Raw genomic sequence first — 15,142 nt, 5'->3', positions numbered from 1 at the left:
TGTCTGAAGCATAATGAACACGAGTCAACTGTCACCTGCACACAGAGTCACTCAAAATAAAAAAAGTATAACATGTTAAATACATCTACACAGCAATGGTGTATTACGAGCACATGCATTTTGTAAAAACTTACACCCATTGGCTGAATACAATCTGTGGAAAATTTGGTAGAAAAGTATTATGACAGCTACCTGTCACTATGTAAACTATAATAGAAACTAGCACACTAATTGGATGATGTCATCAGTGATGTCATTTGAGATGCATCAGTGATATCATAAATGATGTCATAGAACATGTCATAAGTGATGTTGTATGTGAGATCATAAGCAGTGCATGGCAGGGCGTACGTTCTAGTCAATACTGCTAACTATAATTGGTGAATTTGTTTTTGTTTTTTTGTTCAATACATTGATGTTGTCACTGAGAAATTCACCTAACCATAACATAACCTTAATGTTTGTTTTTTCCAGTGTATTTTTAAGTTTTTTATACTAAAACAATTCATTTTATTACACTTAATTAGAATAATACTTCAGCTTTGTTTTTCCAGTGAATACACACACATCTATCTAGTTATCTATTTATCTATCTATCTATCTATATATATATATTCCATATATAGATATATATATCCGCAGTGCGGCACATTGGGATGCAGGACACTGCCAACCGTCTGGACTGCCATGTGAAACGCAGGCATCGTCTGTAATTCTATACAACGCTCCCTCTCATAAGACGTGGCCAGTACTCCTCTTCAAATGTAATATCCATTAAATGTTCATCAGAAACCAACTTATTTCGAATCTCCAGCTAGTTCTTGTCAAGTTAACGGTTCACAAATCACAAATACGAACATTTATACATGACATAAAAATAAAAAATCACTTAATTTTTTTTTTAACTTAGTTAAAAAGTGAGTTATGTTTGAAGCTCAAACATGTAAAACCACTGAAATTCATCAGTTATGGTGAAGTATGCATAAAACACACATTACAAGTTATTCCTTATGTCTTATTTTTATAATGATCTGCATAATTGTCAGTCCTTGATACACATGGCCTTGCGAGGCCTAAGAGCAGGGCCTTTGGCCATATGCATTGTGAAATATGCCAAATTGCCATGGCCACCCACACCATGCTATGCATGGCGTTTGGCTGTGCTCTGCGAGGACTGGCTGGAGGGCTAGGCCTTGCGCTCAACCTACTGTTATCACCCAAACCTCACTACACAGCTTCCCATGTACACATTCTGCGCATTCCTCAGCCCAGGCCCTGTGCTCAACAACCTTCGACTGTATGCAGCATGGTTTGGGTGCAGGGCTTGCCTGGACATCCACCAGGCTTAATTTGCTAGATAACAAATTTCGCACATGTTAACAGAACAACATAAAAATTATTAGTCAATAATTCTGTAGTTGCCCTCCCATTTATCTTTTGGCTCCTGACGGATCTGCACCAAACTTGACATAACCAACAGTAAACTAAACCTGTGTCTGCAAACTTTTGAGTGAAGACATCCAACTGTGGCAACTTATTAGCTGATGAGCTCTTCTTTCATCATGCTTGGTGTCCCCTCCCCTTTCATAGGCCTGCATGAAATTGAGAAAACCAACCGTAGGCCAAACGTGTTAAGTCTCTGCCACATTTCGTGCAGATCCATCTGAATGTGCCAAAGTATTAATACATCGAATATTTTTTACGCCTTTTTAACGCCTCACCCCCACAAATATATTATACCTGTACTAGGCGTACCCTGCTAACTGTCTTCCACATTTGATGCAGATTCCTTAAACCGTGGTAAAGTTATAAGCAGTTTTTTTGCCCCACTCTTTACTTTGCCCCCGTTTGACAGATTGGCACAAAACTTGATACCCAATACAAATGTAAACTTTCCAAGCAACTTCCAAATTTTTTGTATATTCATCACACAGTGCAGATGTTATTAGCAAATTCACACTTTTTGCCCCCCTTTTGTTGCTTACCCCTATAGAGTTTCACAAACTTCAAATTCTTAAAGAATGTTAAGCATGCTAAGTCCCTGCCAAATGTTGTGCTAATCTATCAAACAATGCCAAAGAAAGTTATTAGTAAATCAAAAATAATTTTGCTTGCCCTATCTGTAATTCTGTCCTTGCGACTGAAATTTTGCGACGTCTAATATACCTGCATTGGATATCACTTTCTAAATACTAGACATATAGAACTCAGATTGACCAAACAGCGTCAGGGTTATAAGCAAAAAAAAATGTAATTACCGTCCCCCTTTTTATCTAGATCCCATTTTATGGATTGCCAGAAAACTTGACATACCAATAGAAAAATAATCCAACAAAGCGTCTGCCCAATGTTATGCATATTCATCACATATACAAAACTATTAGCAAATTATCACTTTTGCGCCCCTTCACAGATATGCACACATTTGAAAATACCAATAATAATCTGCAAATCCTTAAGTGAAGATTTCTAAAGACATCCCACAATGAAGAGCAGAAGAGAACAGAACTGAACCATATCTTCAAAGAACTGGTGCAGTTCAGCTCTCTCCTAGGCCTGGACCACTTTTTGCTGCCTCGCGCCAATTCAGGTCCCCCGTCATCATAGTACAAGGGTGTCTGCTTTATGGTCAGTACAGTTTAAGTGCAGGAAGGTGTCCCTTCCTGCACAAAAAACTAGCCTAGGAGGCGTTTTCAACTCTCTAGGTCTGCTGCAGAATGCAGTGCACATGAAAAGAGGAAATAACTAAGAGAAATCAAGATATTTTTCCTTGTTAACCCGTTAACCGCGGCGGTAATTCCGCTGTGGTGCGGGCGTTTCCGTTCGCGGGTGGGGCGCCGTCGGCCAATGGCCGACGGCAGCACTGGGCAGGTAGTGTTGCCGTCGGCCATTGGCCGACTGCAGCAATTAAGGGGTTAAGCAAACCTCAAGCAGGAGTGTAATTTTGGTGCGACCCCATGTATATATCTCATTGTGAATATGGATTTGTGTCAGAATCCATGGGTGGAAGCACAGGAACCCCATGCACCACCCATGGAACGACCCACTGACGCAAAGTAGCAAAATGTACTGCAATTCGCAGTTTTTTTTTTTTCAACAAAGCAGAGCAAATCAGCATTTAACTTGGTTTGTCTATACCAAAATGGATTTTGCATCAGGTCTGCATCAAAAAAGCGCTGCAACCTGATGGAAAATCTCTGGGAACTGGGCGCTAGCGTCTGCCAGATTTTAGCTGCATTTGTGAAATGGTGCCAAAGTTAAAATCACAGATGGGGAGATGCGCTAAATTTGTTAAAATTTTAAACCAGCAGCTCTTGCAACTAAAGGCTACAGTACATCAGGAACAAAGACAAACTTTAATTGATTAATTCGCCTTGCAGACTGGGCCACCCATACAATAGCTAGCCAAGAAGTTTGTCTACTGAATAACCTGAGTGTTCCGCAACAGTTTTAAGTGTTCATTTATATAATGAGTTTTATAGCTTTTTGTTACATTGCACTTTCATTTCAGACAGTCTTTTCCATATACTGTGGTATGGTATTTGCAATGGTTTTGCAGATAAACAACAAAGAAGCATTATTATTATAATTAGTCAGCACAATGCACAAATGCACTTTATGTGTGAAATAAATGCATGCAATCCAAGAACGTTTAAAACTAAGAACGGAGTGTGTGTTTACCTTGCTCATCTTTGCACAATGAAACTACCCTTTAGACAAGGAAAGTATCAGGCTGGTATCTAGAAGGAAACCTGTGTGGTATTCTAGATAGCGCAATGCACTTTATACCCCTCACAAAGCAAGCAAGTGTATACTTTGCTCATTTTGCACACAGTATCAACTTCGTATTTTTTCACCTTGAACTCCATTTTGTTGTAGTTCTAGATAGCACAATGCACTTTAAATTCCTCATTAACCAGGCCAGTGTATACTTTGCTCATTTTGAACACTGAATAAACTCCTTATCGCTGTACATTGATCACTAACTTCTGATGTAATGTGTATTTTAATCTATTTTATGAATACAATCTGATATTTCTAGCTAGGGCTAGCTCAATGTATTTTCTGTTCTTAAATAATATAAAATGCTCAAACTGTTCCATTATAAGGAATTAATGCTTAGCGTGATGCTAATCAAGTCTGTTTTAACCGAGAAACCTGCTGTTTTCTGTCTATTTTATGGTAAAATTGTTATGATTTCAATTAACTAAGCAATAAAATGCTGTCTGCTCCTTACCTGCGCATAGACCCAACTCTTCCTTAATCTCAAAGCTTCAACTGCATTTCCCTGTATCAAGATCTGGTCTGGTAAACTCCCCCTTTTCTATCCACCCCCAACGTCCCAGCTGGTCGCATGTACCGCCTCTAGGCTGGCTCCATCAACACAGCTCATATGGTGGCTGGACCATTCCCACGTACAATTCTTTTGACTGCTTGTCCGGTCTCGACGAAAATGAATGACTGGCACCATCTGATTTAATCATCGCCCGCCCATCTGAGGGGCCTATTAAAAACAAGTCTTTAAGCGCTAAATTGGTCCCCGTAACATCCATGTCCGCTACTAGGGCACTAGCCTGCCATAAATCACCACCAAATAAAAATGTCAGTCCTAATCCAGTCCTCATGCCTAGTAGAGAGGCTCCTCTAGTGCCCCTGCAGCGTGAGATGATGGACAAATCCCCAGGTATTGTTCTAGCCGTCGAAGCAGTGGGTAGCGCTAGCACTGGTGAGGCCGTGGGTCCCGTAAAGCAGAATTCGACGTATTTCTCCATGATATTTTGGAATGTGGCAGGCCTTAGACCTAAGGTAGATTCACCCTCTTGGCTCTCTGAAATCCGCAAAGTGTTTTCAGGAAACCTGGTCTACTACCCAATTCCATCTTCAAGGGTATAAAACTTTTATTTGCCCTGCCCAACCCTCTACTACTGGCAGATCAAAAGGTGGTTTAGCAACTTATATCGCTAACGATCTTTCTATCAGAAGCATACAGGTTGTAGTGAGTGCGCCAAACTTCCAAATATTGAAATTACCATTAAATATAAAAGCGGTTTACTACGTAGTCAATTTTTATAACAACCTACGGACCGAAGACATACTCCCTGTCCTGGAGAAAATTCTCCGTCTCCTACAGGTAGAATGGAAAAAAATAAGGAATAACCAATTTAATCTTATCTGGGGAGGGGACTTTAATGTTAGTCTCTGTAAAGACAGTGGCTCCAAAAAATGTGGTTGGGTGGACGAGGGGGGTTTGAATTTAACCCATTTCCCGCATTCCAGTTTAGGCCACCGCTTAATGGAAATCCTAGTCACTCTAGAACTTGGCTTTGCAAATGAGCTTGTTGTCCCCCCAGTAGCATTTTCTCCAACGTTTTGTAGAAGAGGCTATTCCTCCTTGATTGACTTTATCCTAGTTTCTCAAGTCTTGAAAGACCAAATTGGTTGTTTCCTGACGGGCACTAACCCAAACAGTGATCATTTCCCAAACTCTATGACTATTATAGTGCCTGACTCTTGTAAACTGGCTAACTCACCCACCCTACTAACCCAAGATGCACTGAGTATGGGCAAATTAAATGGTTTCACCATAAGGTGGGAAACCGTGGATCCTGTTGCAATCACAGGTAGAGTTCTTAGCCGCACTCTACCACAAGTAGAAACATGCCTCAATGCCGACTCTCCCCCTGAAAAAATCTTAGATAGTTTCCTGATCATTACTAAAACAATCAATGACGAACTATTAAGTAAATCAAAGGGAACTAAGAAACCAAAAAAGGGCTGGTTCAACGCTGCCACTAGGAGAGCCTATTCGTGTCTGAAGAAGGCACTCCGATGCAGCATTAGAAACAAACCAGAAATAGTTTGTCTTAGAAGGGAGTATAATCAGTCCCTAAAGCGGTATAAGCTAGAGATAAAAAAAAACCTTATGGGAGACACTGCACAAAAGCTGCCTTGCAAAGGATTCAACCACATTTTGGCGTGGTTACACAGTTAAAACTCCCTTCTTAACAAATCCTAATTTGAACCCGAGAATCGAGGTGGCAGTGGATGAGTGCGCTTGGGTCACTCACTTTTCAGCTATTTTCGGGGGAACAGTTGCACCCACACAGGTACCTGTTGTACCTCGAGATGGAAGCAACCTCAGCTTCTCCCACGAGGAGGTAGTTACTGCGCTAAAGTCATCGAAACATGAGAAAGCCCCTGGCCCTGATGGGGTTCCTCTTGACATATTCAGACATAATTTAGATTTGTGGTCCCCTATCCTCACTAGGGTCTTTGATGCAGTTAACGAAACAGGCCCAATCACCTCATGGAAATCCTCAATCCTCCCAATCTTCAAGAAAGGGGATCGAAATGACCCTGCTTGTTATCGACCCATTTCTTTATTAGACGCAACGGGTAAGGTCGCAGGGCAGCTAGTCCTCCAAAAACTTTGTAGCTGGGCAGCTGAAAACCAAATACTGTCAGACCTACAGTACGGATTTCGTGAGGGTATGGGGACGGTAGAACAAGCACTAAATTTGTCCCTACTAGCGGGTAAATATGGGGGGGGCGAAGAGGGGTAAACTCCATCTGGCATACGTCGACCTGTCGGCGGCGTTCAACTATGTGTCTCATTGCAAGTTGTGGAATATGCTCATTAAAATAGGCGTATACCCCCCTTTAATCCGCTTTATGCAAGACCTCTACTCAGGGGCATCAGCCAAAGTCCGCTAGGGCTCAAGGGGGGAGTTAACCAGGTCTTTTGACGTGGTGAAGGGAGTCAGACAGGGCTGCGTGCTGGCTCCCTTCCTTTTTAACCTGTACACTAACGGTCTGGAGGTGGCAATGCTAGAGGGTAGTCAGGATCTCCCCATGATTGGCCGTCGTCCTATTCCAGCTCTGCTCTATGCAGACAAGGCGGTCATCATGGCGCGGACTCCCTGCCAACTACAATTGCTGGTCAACAGATACTGCCAATTCATGGAAAGGTTAGATCTAAAGGTTAATAACAAGAAAACCTTCATCATGCATGTTGGGAAAGCCACTAGTCACACAAAGGGCATATATATAAACAACACCAAGTTAGACTGCACAAAAACATACCCCTATCTGGGAATTCTGATCGATAATAAGCAAAACTGACGACCAACTATCCAAAGCAGGAAACTGTCATTCCTTAGAACAACAATGACCCTGTCAACTTTTGCCCGGAATCTAGGCCAGCGTCCGGCATGCGAACTGCTCCAGATTTATCATGCTAAATGCTCTTCAGTAGCTCTATATGGAGCAGGGATATGGGGCTTTACCGCACCGCATGTATTCAAAAGGTGACAAACTGTTTTCTAAGGTATCTATTAGCGGTCCCCAAAAGCTCCCAGATCTATGGCTGCCACGTGGAATTAGGTATGGACAATGGGCCCGATGTAGGTACCAAATACCGGTCGGAAACGGACGATTTCGGCCGTTTCCGACCGGTATTTGGCCTACTGAGATGTAGGGGACCTTTTTTTGTCCGATTCGGTATTTTACCGATTCGGTAAAATAACCGAATCGCAAAAATACCAAATCGGTCATTTTACCGATTTTTTTAATTTGGGATGTAGGTGGGACTACTTTCAGTCCCACAGGCCCTTCAGATTCGGTATTTTAACACCCAATCCAATTGGGTGTTAAAATACCGAATCCAGGTGTGCATGCACATTTGTGCATGCACACCTATGCCATGTGACAGACAGACATGCCCTTAGGGCATGTCTGTGTGCCACATGGCTCACATGCCTTTTTTTGGGGTGCTGGAGGGTGTCAAAGTGACACCCCCTGCACCCTTGCACAAATCGGTAATTACCGAATCGGTAAGTACCGATTCGGTAATCCCCATTGATTCCTATGGGCTTCAAGGCCCATAGGAAGCAATGGGGGATACCGAATCGGTATTTACAGAATCGGTAAATACCGAATTTTACAGATTCGGTATTTACCGAATCTGAAATACCTACATCTCCCCCCCTCTAATTTACCACTTCATAAATACCGATTCGGTATTTATGAAGTGGTAAATGTAGATTTACCTACATCGGGCCCTATATATCTGACATCATCGCCATCCAACCGATCCTACTGTGGCAGCGTATATGGCAAACAGATGAATGCAAGCTTACTCGCTCTTTGATTATCGACTGCCTTGCCCTAGAAAGATGGAAGAGCATAACATGGCTGGATTATGTTTCAAAATTTTTCACTGATCTAAATTTAGAGTCCCATTTTACCCATCCTGAAACCATCGTGGGCATATCACGAGCCACTCTGAAAAACTTATGTTTATCCCACCTGCGTGAGCTCCGAATGGCAAGAGAGATCTCTAGGCCGACTAATGTTCATCTCTTAGCAGTACAAAGCTCTTGGGGGATTCAGCCTTATTTACTGCTAACATCCATCACATATTATGACAAATTCTTGCTGACCCGGTTTCGTATCAGTATTTTCCACCGCTTAGTGACTTTCCCCAAGACCAACGATTGGTCCGCAAATCTCTCCACCTGTCCATGTGGTGGGCAGTCAGAGCAAACGCTTCTCCATGTAATATTCTTCTACAGTCTCTATTACTACCAACGGAGAAATTGGATTGTACCATTAGTAAAATACATGGGATTGCGCCAATGCCGTCCGGCGCTCAAAGCCTTACAATGTTTGGACACAGAATTTTCAATTTTTTAAAATCATGCATTAAATTCTGAAAAGATTATGATTAATTCCATATTTAAAGTACTGTTTACTCTACTGTGTATTAAGTTTTAGAAACCTTATTGTGTTTAGTACCCTTTCTCTCTTGTTGTCCAAGGATAGATTTCTTTTTAATGTATAAATTTAGTCCCTATTATACTTTGTTTTATTTGTACTAATCTTCGGAATTCGTTGTCTTTTTAAAAAAATGGTTTTTTATTCTGTACAATTGCTTTGATTCTGTTGTACTTTTATGGATAAGTTCCCTTATCCGAATAAAGTTTTATTTGATTTGATAAAGGTATGAATAGTATACCTATTTTATTAATCTTGCACTAATTATAGAATGTATATCTTTAGTGATGTACTTCTTATAACATCACCAGGGTCAAAGGCCACATGGCATCACTGCCAGGAAGACATCAAAGGCCTTATGATGTCACTTCCTGTGGTGTCAGTGGGGTCTAAGGGCATTGTGATATCACTTCCGCTACCCCTGGCAATTTGGTGAATCGACTTTCATGACACTAGGTAAAATATGTATATTACTGATATCTATAATTTAGTAGCGCTTTTTATCTTTAACCTAAATTATATGCGCATTTAGTGGCAGCCTGTAATATATTGTGTGTTAATGATCATTTAAAATAATGACTTAAACATTCACAGTACTTTCAGGGATCTCCTAGCACTAAGAATACGCAAGCCACTTTTCCCTACTACACCAAACAGGATTCAATTCTGTGGACCTCTGGTTGCACACGTATACCTCTGTAGTGAACGCATTTACCAATAGAGGTTTCATAACAAACAATAGAACATTTTCTACTGATTAGTATCATTTTTATTTATTTTTCAGTTAAGGTGTGCATTATTTTATATGTAGTTAACTGATGGTGAGAGAGCAATAAAATTGTTAACCATATTTTGCTCTTTTTAGGTATGCCTTTGATTCCATCCCTGCGCTCCCTCACCCCATTCGCATGGCAGTATGTATACTTTTTTTAATGCACTTTAATTGCTGCATTGGATAGCTTTGAGGTGGGCGAGCAACAAACTAACAAATTGAGTCAAGCAAAGGGTCTGGCGTGTATCTTAGAGCCTGTGCACGAGCCAAGCCTTGATATGTTTCCTATGTAAATCATATAACAAACATCATGTTAATATGGTAAAATTCGGGAGAAGTGTATTTCTTTAACATGTTAAGCACTGACTTTAAGACATCACATTAAAGCATATGAAATGAAATAAAATGTTTTTGTACAACGTGTATTCCGTGCATTTGAAACTGATTTCATATGCATTAATGGAAAACATGTAGGGGAAGAAAAATATTTGCCTAGGATCATACAATTTAAGTAGGGAATACGTGATTTAGCCCGGTATTCAAATGTAACTTTGTAAAAATTAGCCAGGACACAGGTATTTGTCTTTCCCTATGTTAAGGATTTCTTTTTATTTCTTTTTTTTTGAAGTTTTTATATAGTGTGAACCTGAACCAAGGATATTGGAGCACTTTACATGAGCACCGCTTACATTACACGAGGTCACATTCATTGTTTATAGGCATGGGGAGATTAAGTGATTTGCCCAGAATCACAAGACGTTGAGCCGATGCTGAGATTTGAACCTGGTTTCCCAGATCCAAAATCGGCAGCCCTGGTCCTAATGCCACATCCTGGGTCGAGGGAAGGAGGTATGAAGAAGCCACATGAAAACCTGGCTCGTTATGGGCTTGAGGTTCTAACAGGACGTTGAGCTGAGCTAGAGCCAGGCTTCAGGCTCAAAGTTTCAGTGGTTCGCCATATCTAGAATAGCTATATAATGTCTACAGAGTCAGTGACATTAGCATATGGTGTCCTGCCTTCCCTTATTTTCATTATGGACCTTTTATTAATTAGATATTTTGTCAGATTAATCGGTCAACTGTATTTATTTAACTTAGTATTCTATTCATTTTACAGAATTGTACAAAACACTGTCTTCTGGTTTTAAAGGGGATTGCAAAAATACATTATTCAGTCAGTGACTTAAGTGCACTATGTATTACCAGGAAGCCTGGGTTCAAATCCCGGATTTCCTGCACAGCTAAGTTGTGTGATCTTAGTCAAATCAATTTACTTCATGTGTCTAATGTACTTAATAGTGACATTTTAGAGCAGGTTCAAGTAATTCCATTTAAGATGGACTGTGAACAAACAAAAAAAATCACTTGTGTGTTTTATTAGCCTGGAATGTTCCACCATTCATAACAATAATATTGGTCATGATGTAAGGGGCACCAGATAATTGGCTCACTCAGTTCACTCCTGGTGTAGTCAAGAGGGAGGGTTAATAAATGTTTTGAGGTTCATGTTTAGAAACTTTAATTTCAGATAAAATACCAATGCAATGCTGTGGCCTAATGCACTAAAATGAAACACTACCATATGTTTTAAAAAAAGATTTTATTGTTGTAATCCACAAGAGATTACATGCAAAAACAACAGTTGATGGACAGAATGCAGAACAATGTCATACATTCACCCCAGTACAGAGAGCTGGGCCTAAATCCATCGTTTTTTTGCACTCCACCACCACCCCAGTTCAGACATGGCCATATGCAAATCAGCCTTGACACTGTGCCTCATGGGAACAGTCCAGCCCGAACTGCCAAGCCATGTCTTTCCCAGACCGGAATCAAGCATCCAAGGACCGGTTTCTGGCTATCAGCCTTCATCAGCCTGGATAGCATGACTCCAGTGGTGTGGAGAGCCTGGGACTCACGTCTGAGCATACCCAGCACACTGGGGTGACAAATGCAAAAACCACAGTCGATGGACATAGCATGATAGTAGCCAGGTATGTATTCCATTATCCAATTACAGAAGAACGGTACTGGTCTATTTATGAATAGTTATCGCACTATTTGAAAAATGTTCTTTGTAACAAACAAACCCATAATAAACTGTCCACCCCCAGGCCCCTGCCCAGTTGCAGCTGCTTTAACTATTAACATAGGGAAGCGGAGCAATGAACTTGGTACAGCTTAAAAGAAAGTGTTTTAGAGGGGAAATTATGACAGTGTGTAGGAGATATGTGCCCTTAAACCAGTGCAATCACATAAAGACCATAGTGCATAAATAGTACTATATAGAAAGTAGTAAATAAATGCATTGATAGAATAGTGGGGTATGATGTGTCTGTAAAACTGACTTTTAGTCTTGAGTTTTTGTCCTGACTTTTGACCCTTTGTCCTGAATTTTTTACAGTCCTGTCCAGAATTTGCCTCAGTTGGTAACCCTACAAATAAGGATGCGTGATCAGACGCTAAATGAGTGAGCTGGAAAACACCTCTCATCGTCTGTCTGCATGTTATAGGGGTGTCCAAGAGCGGTCATAGATCAGTCCCTTCCCCACCTCAAGACACCCGTCGGAAGTACCACCCCACCGGGCACTTACCGGCGCAGAGCAGCAGCAACAGGGGCGTCAAGCTGAGCCGGGACTCCATGAGATGCAGCAACGCGCCAACCTGCCTGCTGTTCGTCTGACCTACTAACTTGTTTCCTCTCTAGTTTCCGCGACCCCCTCTTCCTGCGCACTCTCCGCCTATGAAGAGACCGCATGGCTGCTCTCTGGAAGTCCCCCGCCTCTGACACGTGGAGGGGGCAGAGAGCTCGGAGCCGCAGCAGCCGAGGTGGGTGAAGCGGGCAGCTTCCGGGGGGCCTCGCGGTGCTGTAGCCAAGGTGGGTACGGAGGGTGGATCCCTCTGCAGATCTTCGGCAGCCTGCACGCCTCTCGTCGATATTTGAGAACAAACATCATTTTTTTATAGCACCCCCTTTAAACGTCTGAGCTAAAAAGAACAGCAGGACAATTCTGCAAGGGGGGTTCATATAACTTCAAACATGCCAGAGACCTCACAGCACCGACTCGTGCACGTGATCAACGCGGAAATGCGGGTTCCCTTTGATATGGCCGTGACCACTGCATTCATGCTGCAGATGAGGACCAAATTATATGGCACGAAAACGCAAATAATGGATATAATGCGTTGCATTTTGTGACAGTAGTACGTCATTGATGTGTGATTTTAGCTCATGGCCACACTGTCTAGGCAATATTTCACCTCTCAAGTATCAGTTTAACAATCAAATATAGCAATAATCAATTGAAAGGTGACCAGTCGACCTTTGCCAAGAACCTCCCACTGCGCGGGGGCACGTCATCATATTTTAGTAACTTTTCATCTGCTTGAGCAGGAAATGAAAAATGTGGGTTGAAATGTGAAGATTACACAGCAGATGATGGATTATGTGGCAAAAGCGGCAAAGCCATAATGATGCAGAAAACGCTGCAGAATTGCAGAATCCCAATGGAGCTGAATATGGCGCACTAACTCCTCATGTGTACCGTTAGACCTGACATACTTGGTGTGGTCTTCCCTCAAACGTTTAGCTTTACCCCTCTTATTTCCTGAAATTCGTTTTTGTTTGCATTTTGACTCTGTGCATTTGCAGAGCCTGACGCCGCCGTGAGGGGAACGGCACCAGGCGAACTTACCACATTTCCCGCGCCCGGAGGCGCATTTCCACCGCCAAGCGCCAGCGGACTACCGCTCCCAGCAGCCCCGGAGAGGGCGTAACACATCATCCTGCGCCCAGAGGCGCCATAAGAGCACCGAGCACCGAGCACTCTTGGGGGCATTTGCAGAGCCTGACGCCGCAGTGAGGGGAACGGCACCAGGCAAACTTATCGCATTTCCCGCGCCCGGAGGCTCATTTCCACCGCCAAGCGCCAGCGGACTACCGCTCCCAGCAGCCCCGGAGAGGGCGTGACACATCATCCCGCGCCCGGAAGCGCCATAAGAGCACCGAGTGCCTCCCGCCCCGCGGGATGCGCGCGGGCTGCGCCGGGCTGAGCCCGGGAAGAGGGCGGGCCGTCTGTGGCCGTCCGGGGACAACCAGGGATGGGGCGGGCTGCCCCCCTTGATTGCTGAAATTCTGCCCTCCGGGTAAGACACTCTGAACACATACGATTTTAAACGCTCAAGTTACCTAGGGTGATGTATGCCTTGTGTGGAGTCTAAGCAATAAGCCTGAGTTAGTTGCCTGTACATTTGGCCACTGTTACCATCCGGAGAACTTGGACAATGTCCAAAAATAAATCCATTATGGACAATTACCTCGTCAAAGTTGTAAGTAAAATCAACAATGACCAAAGGAAGTCACTGGGCCTGGATAGCCCTCTTCCACCATTACCTGCGCAGCCTGTTGACTGTCCTGTTACGTCTCTGGACACCCCCTGCGTAGCTGATGTTCCAGTGGAGGATCTACCAGTTGTATTGGCCCCACCCCAGGATGTACTAACAATGGATTTGGTTGATGTCCCTTCTGATACTTCAATACGGAGTTCCCCAGTCAAGAGAACTGTAAGGAACTGTAGAAAGGCTCAGATTAAGCGGGGGGGGACTTCCCATAAGAAAAGATCTGAAACTGCATCTAAGAGCCTGGCACCACATAAGGAGACTACGACTTTGTCTAGTAATACCGGAGCTAATATAAACTTAGAACACTATGACCTATTAGCTAATATGATAGAAGATAAGTTTAACATGGTTGTTAAGCCTTTAGTAGACAAGATTGAATTATTGACTGCTGAAGTGTCTAGATTAGGTGGCCTATTGGGTACTCTTACCTGCTGTAATGAGAGCATTAGGGTAACAGAGAGGGGTGTACCATCTAGCAGCATTGTACAGAAGCAGTCTGAGGGAAGGTCTGATTTCTGCAATTCAGGTGCATCGCACTCACTGGGTGGACAGCAAGTTAAAGATAAAGCAGTCCCTGCAGCTAGGGTAGTGGGAGAGCCAGCTTTACCCCCACCCCTAGCCTCAGCCCATGGTCGAGCCCCACCCTTTAAAAGAACACGTTCCACTAATCTCCCACCAGACTGTGTACCTTATGTTGTTGTCCTCTCTAATGTCCCGCCTCTGGAATCTAATTCCATTTATTCCCCCCAGGAGTCACATGACTCCCTTAAAAACAAAACCGTCTCTTGGTTAAACAGGCATTGTGGGTTCCCTACAAACTATTCCGATCAAATACTTTCAACTAGAAGGGTATCCTGGATAGGAAATGCAAGGAACACTTGTACGGGAGATTGCGTCATTGTTAATTGTAAGCACCCTCAACATGTCACAACCGTGCTACTTAGAGCAGCTTCGGGGGCGTGGCCTGGAGCCGAAGATGGTGGACGTGTAGTTCTCGAGCTCCGTCCGTAGCCCTTAATACTAGCAAGTTATCCTGAAAACCCTATCTGCAACCCACCTGATTTCTGTGCCGGAGGCCCCCGGGGGTGTACTGCTTGAAGCGGAGCGGTGTTTCTCCACTCGGCCCGCCTCCCATGAGCATTGCAACATCGACGCCGGCCGCGGCCTACTGGACGCTGAGAAGCCCTGGGCTCG

At 43.1% G+C, this 15,142-nt stretch overlaps 1 protein-coding gene across 2 annotated transcripts in view; it reads right to left on the bottom strand.

Moving 5' to 3' along the window:
* Positions 1–12,629, bottom strand: part of LOC147701252 (hematopoietic cell signal transducer-like) — a 95,824-nt gene extending 83,195 nt beyond the window's left edge. Inside the window, exon 1 of one of the 2 annotated variants that reach the window (XM_086929996.1) lies at positions 12,142–12,629. In XM_086929996.1, coding sequence (XP_086786122.1) covers positions 12,142–12,190 — 49 coding nt within the window. In that variant the 5' untranslated portion in view covers positions 12,191–12,629. The remainder of the gene's footprint in view (positions 1–12,141) is intronic. The other variant, XM_086929997.1, reaches the window with a different exon arrangement.
* Between the last annotated feature and the right edge of the window lie 2,513 nt (positions 12,630–15,142).

The sequence above is a fragment of the Lissotriton vulgaris genome, chromosome 7 (genome assembly GCF_964263255.1).
Source record: "Lissotriton vulgaris chromosome 7, aLisVul1.2, whole genome shotgun sequence".
NCBI lineage: Eukaryota > Metazoa > Chordata > Amphibia > Caudata > Salamandridae > Lissotriton > Lissotriton vulgaris.
Note: the sequence above shows the minus strand (reverse complement) of the source record. Positions and strands in the feature narration are given on the sequence as shown.